The 3,685-nt window shown below is 42.0% G+C and overlaps 1 protein-coding gene across 1 annotated transcript in view; it reads left to right on the forward strand.

Annotated features, from left to right (window-relative positions):
* The first annotated feature begins 396 nt into the window (after nucleotides 1-396).
* The window catches only part of CUBN (cubilin), a 166,347-nt gene continuing 163,058 nt past the window's right edge, over nucleotides 397-3,685 (forward strand). The window contains exons 1-5 of the mRNA XM_014945868.1: nucleotides 397-515; nucleotides 670-799; nucleotides 1,138-1,230; nucleotides 2,255-2,293; nucleotides 3,160-3,261. Coding sequence (XP_014801354.1) covers nucleotides 397-515; nucleotides 670-799; nucleotides 1,138-1,230; nucleotides 2,255-2,293; nucleotides 3,160-3,261 — 483 coding nt within the window. The remainder of the gene's footprint in view (nucleotides 516-669; nucleotides 800-1,137; nucleotides 1,231-2,254; nucleotides 2,294-3,159; nucleotides 3,262-3,685) is intronic.

Raw genomic sequence — 3,685 nt, forward strand, 5'->3', positions numbered from 1 at the left:
GTTTTTTTTTGATCCTTTACTGCTGCTAAATAATCTTTCTTTCCAGGTGGGGAGAGCGAGCCTTTCCCCTTCTCCGAGAGCCCAAGGGTGCTCAGCCGTACAAAGGTCAAAGGCAGAATGATAAAATACAGGCATAATTCAATTAATGATCTTTCAAAGCTCCTGAAACTGAAAGATCAAAAGAGTAACATGCATATAGCGGCCGGGTGATTTGCATGCTGTCAATCTTTAATTTAGCTACTCGAGATAAAGTTTACCCTGGCCGGGCGAGCCAGCGGCACCGGGCACCCTGCGAATAAAGAGGTGGGTGAGAGCAAAGGGCACCTGGGCTCAGCAGAGGACAATCCAGCCCTGGAGATCTCACTCCCAACGCGGGGCAGCTGGAGGAGGAGAGCAATGCTTTGGGCTGCTCCTGCCCCTGGGCTTTTAGTTGCACTGTTATTATTTACTGGATTGAGCTGGGAATCAAACCACTATGAGAAAAAGAGGCAGAAAAGAACCCTTTATGAGGAGCAGTAAGTACTATTGTTTGCAGATGCTTTTGTTCATACGGGGCTTCTTGGTGCCAGTAAATGGGAACAGAATGGCTTCACTGCAGCTCTTTTTTACATGCTCCTTGGGAGATACGTGTAACTAAATGATCTCTTTGTTTTTTCTCTAATACAACAGGCCTCGTTTGTCCTCGGAGCACGGTAATTTAGTGTTCCGCGCTGGCTCCAGCAAAAATATTGAATTTAGAACTGGAGGACTGGGGAAAATAAAAATTAATGAAGAAGACCTTGCAGAACTTTTTAGCCAGGTGATAGAGTTACTTTTCCTTAATATGTTTTGTTTGTATTTTTGCACATTAATAGTTTAATTGTCTTCAGAATTGGTCTTAGCAAATGTTTGATGTAGTTTTTATGACTGTTATTTTATATTATCTGTGTCAGCACTCTACTATGAAAGTAAGCTATTGCAGGCTCATAAAGTAATTATGCCATTACAGAAAATAATTAAAAGATTAAATTGTGTATGTAACAGAGATCTCTGCATTTAAGTGGACTTTATAATACTAAAGTTAAGCAAGAACAGGACTTTTCTAAGCTTTTGAAAAAGCCACACTTGTTTCACATAATCTCTGTTGCTTAAATTTAGGTGAGAGAAAATAAGGTGGAGATTCAAGAACTTAAAAAAGCCAATGGGGCCTCCCAGAATGTGTCCCAGCAGGTTGCTCTGCTGACCTCCAAGGTGAGCCATACCCTTGTGGTATCCTCCTACAGCATTCCCGGTTTTCCCTTCCTCAGATTAACATTGCTACCTGATTCATTTTAGTATTTCTGGACTCCAATTCAGGGAACTGGGGCAGAGTCCGTATTTAACATCAGCTCAGAGTCTGTGTTTAATGTTGAGATACTTATTCAGCAGCTCTGGAGACATTGGAAATATTCCTGTAAATCTCACAATTTCCAGTTACCAGGATTCTTCTTTTGTTCATTGTCCACATCTCTATGGACTATATTTTTGTGGAAGTAAAATCGCACTAAATTCAGGAAATTGACCTCATCTGTTCTTATAGGTGTTACACAGACATTCCATTCCATTCCATAGGTGAAATGGGCTATAGGGGTTTGCAGTGGGAAGAAAGGACCTATGTAGAAGTGTTGTCTCTTCCCTGCTACTAAAGACTTTTCTCCGACAGAAGATTTTGAAACCTGTGTCTAACGTGGTTTAACCGTCTTTTATTAAAGTGTTGCCACAAGTTCCTTATAGGAAAATATTTTATAGCCTAAGAGACCTCCCTTTAGGAAAACTGTGCTAATACATATCCATCACGTTCCCTGAGTTGGTTTTTGTTTGCTGGTTGTGATTATAACCCACTGAGATATGGTGAACCTTTTCTTGGCTTTCGGTGTACTGTCTCAGACCTCCATCCTTTGCACACACACACACACACACACACACACGAGCACCCAAACAACCCCATTGGAAAATTTGCATTCTCAATGCCAAGCACCTGAATACATCTTCACAAGCCTGAGTCTTGCTTCTTGGAGCCAAACTGGGACATATTTGAGCTGTCATTTTCTGAACGGCCGAAAACACTGAAATCCCAGTGAAAGAGCCCTGATTTGAACCTGACTGTCACCTCCTTTCAAACACCAGCTGTTCTCTTTTCTCAAAAGGAAATATTTTGTTAGCCTGCCAGCATCCAGCACGTACCTCTGTGGTCGCTCTCCTCCCAAGCACACTGTAATTTGTATTTCTCTTGCAGATCGTGAGTCTTGACAACAAACTTCAAAGCTTAGAGCAGGTGAGTAAATGGGAAGCAAGCTAGAGATCAAAAAAGAAAAAGCAAACCCCAAGTAAATAAAGTGAGGTTACAACCATTAAATAGCAGAATTATCTCTTTCCTCTCATTCATTAATGAGGAAATTTTTTTTTGGTAACACAAGATTAAAAAAAGCTAAGATATGTAGAGGAGGTGAAATGCCTTCCTAGAAAATATAAACCATGTCGAAGCCTGCATTCCTTAAAGGAAAAACAGTTGTAGACTCAAGAACAACAACTAGATACCAAGGACAAGCAAACTTTTACTGATCTGTCAAGAGGAAGGCTGGAGAATTCAAACTGGATTTTATATGGTACTGGAAATAGCAAATTTTCAACTATCACCTGCTTCTCCACTGAGCTGTGACAAGGCACAGCTACAGCTGCCAGTTAAAGCGGTTATCACCCATGGGATCAATAAGACAAGATAGCCCTCCATCTAGACTCACAGTCTGCTGCTGAAGAACAGTGTCTATTAATATTTACTTCTTACAGGGCTTTTCTCATCCTAGTTGCTTGCAGCTGGCCATCTTGTGTAAGACCAATCATATTAATCATTATATTGTAAAAGGATAAGTGAAACAGCTCAAAACCTTTACAGATCAGCCTTGCTGAAAAACAAAGGGGGATGGGGAATGAAAGAAAGAATAAATAAAAAAAAAAACAAACCACCAAAAAACCAGGGGAAAAATGTGGTTTGTCATTATTTGAGATTGATCTTGCTATTCCCAAACGCTCAAGCTTCTCATATCCACAGCACATCCCAGTTCCTGGGATCTCTTGAAAATAAGTGCTAATGAAACACCGAATAAGCGGAACCTCATTTTCTGTTCTTTTCCTGGGTTTCAGGCTATCCAGAGGAAAGCCTGCAGCAGTAACCCCTGTGAGAACTCGGGGACCTGTGTAAACTCACTGGATGGTTTCTTTTGCCTCTGTCCCAGCAACTGGCAGGTGAGTCTTTAGCCTCCTTGAATGCAGAGTGTGTTAATTGTAAGGGTACAGCTGGCTTAGCGTAACTGGGATGAAGCGTAGTGTTTTGGGGTTGCTCAGGACAGAGTGAGATACACTGAACAGCAAAGCAGCAGCGTTTTGGGGTTGCTCGGGACAGAGTGAGATACTGCTGCTTTGCTGTTCAGTGTATCTCACTCATAGAATCATAGAATCATTGAGGTTGGAAGAGACCCTTGGGATCATCGAGTCCAACCATCTCCCCTACTCTACAAAGTCCTCCCCTACACCATGTCCCTCAGCACTGCATCTAAACGGCCCTTAAACACAGCCAGGGATGGTGACTCCACCCCCTCCCTGGGCAGCCTGTTCCAATGCCCGACCACTCTTTCTGTGAAAAATTCCTTCCTAATGTTCAATCTAAACC

Source organism: Calidris pugnax, unplaced genomic scaffold (assembly GCF_001431845.1).
Source record: "Calidris pugnax isolate Ruff unplaced genomic scaffold, ASM143184v1 scaffold19, whole genome shotgun sequence".
Lineage (NCBI taxonomy): Eukaryota > Metazoa > Chordata > Aves > Charadriiformes > Scolopacidae > Calidris > Calidris pugnax.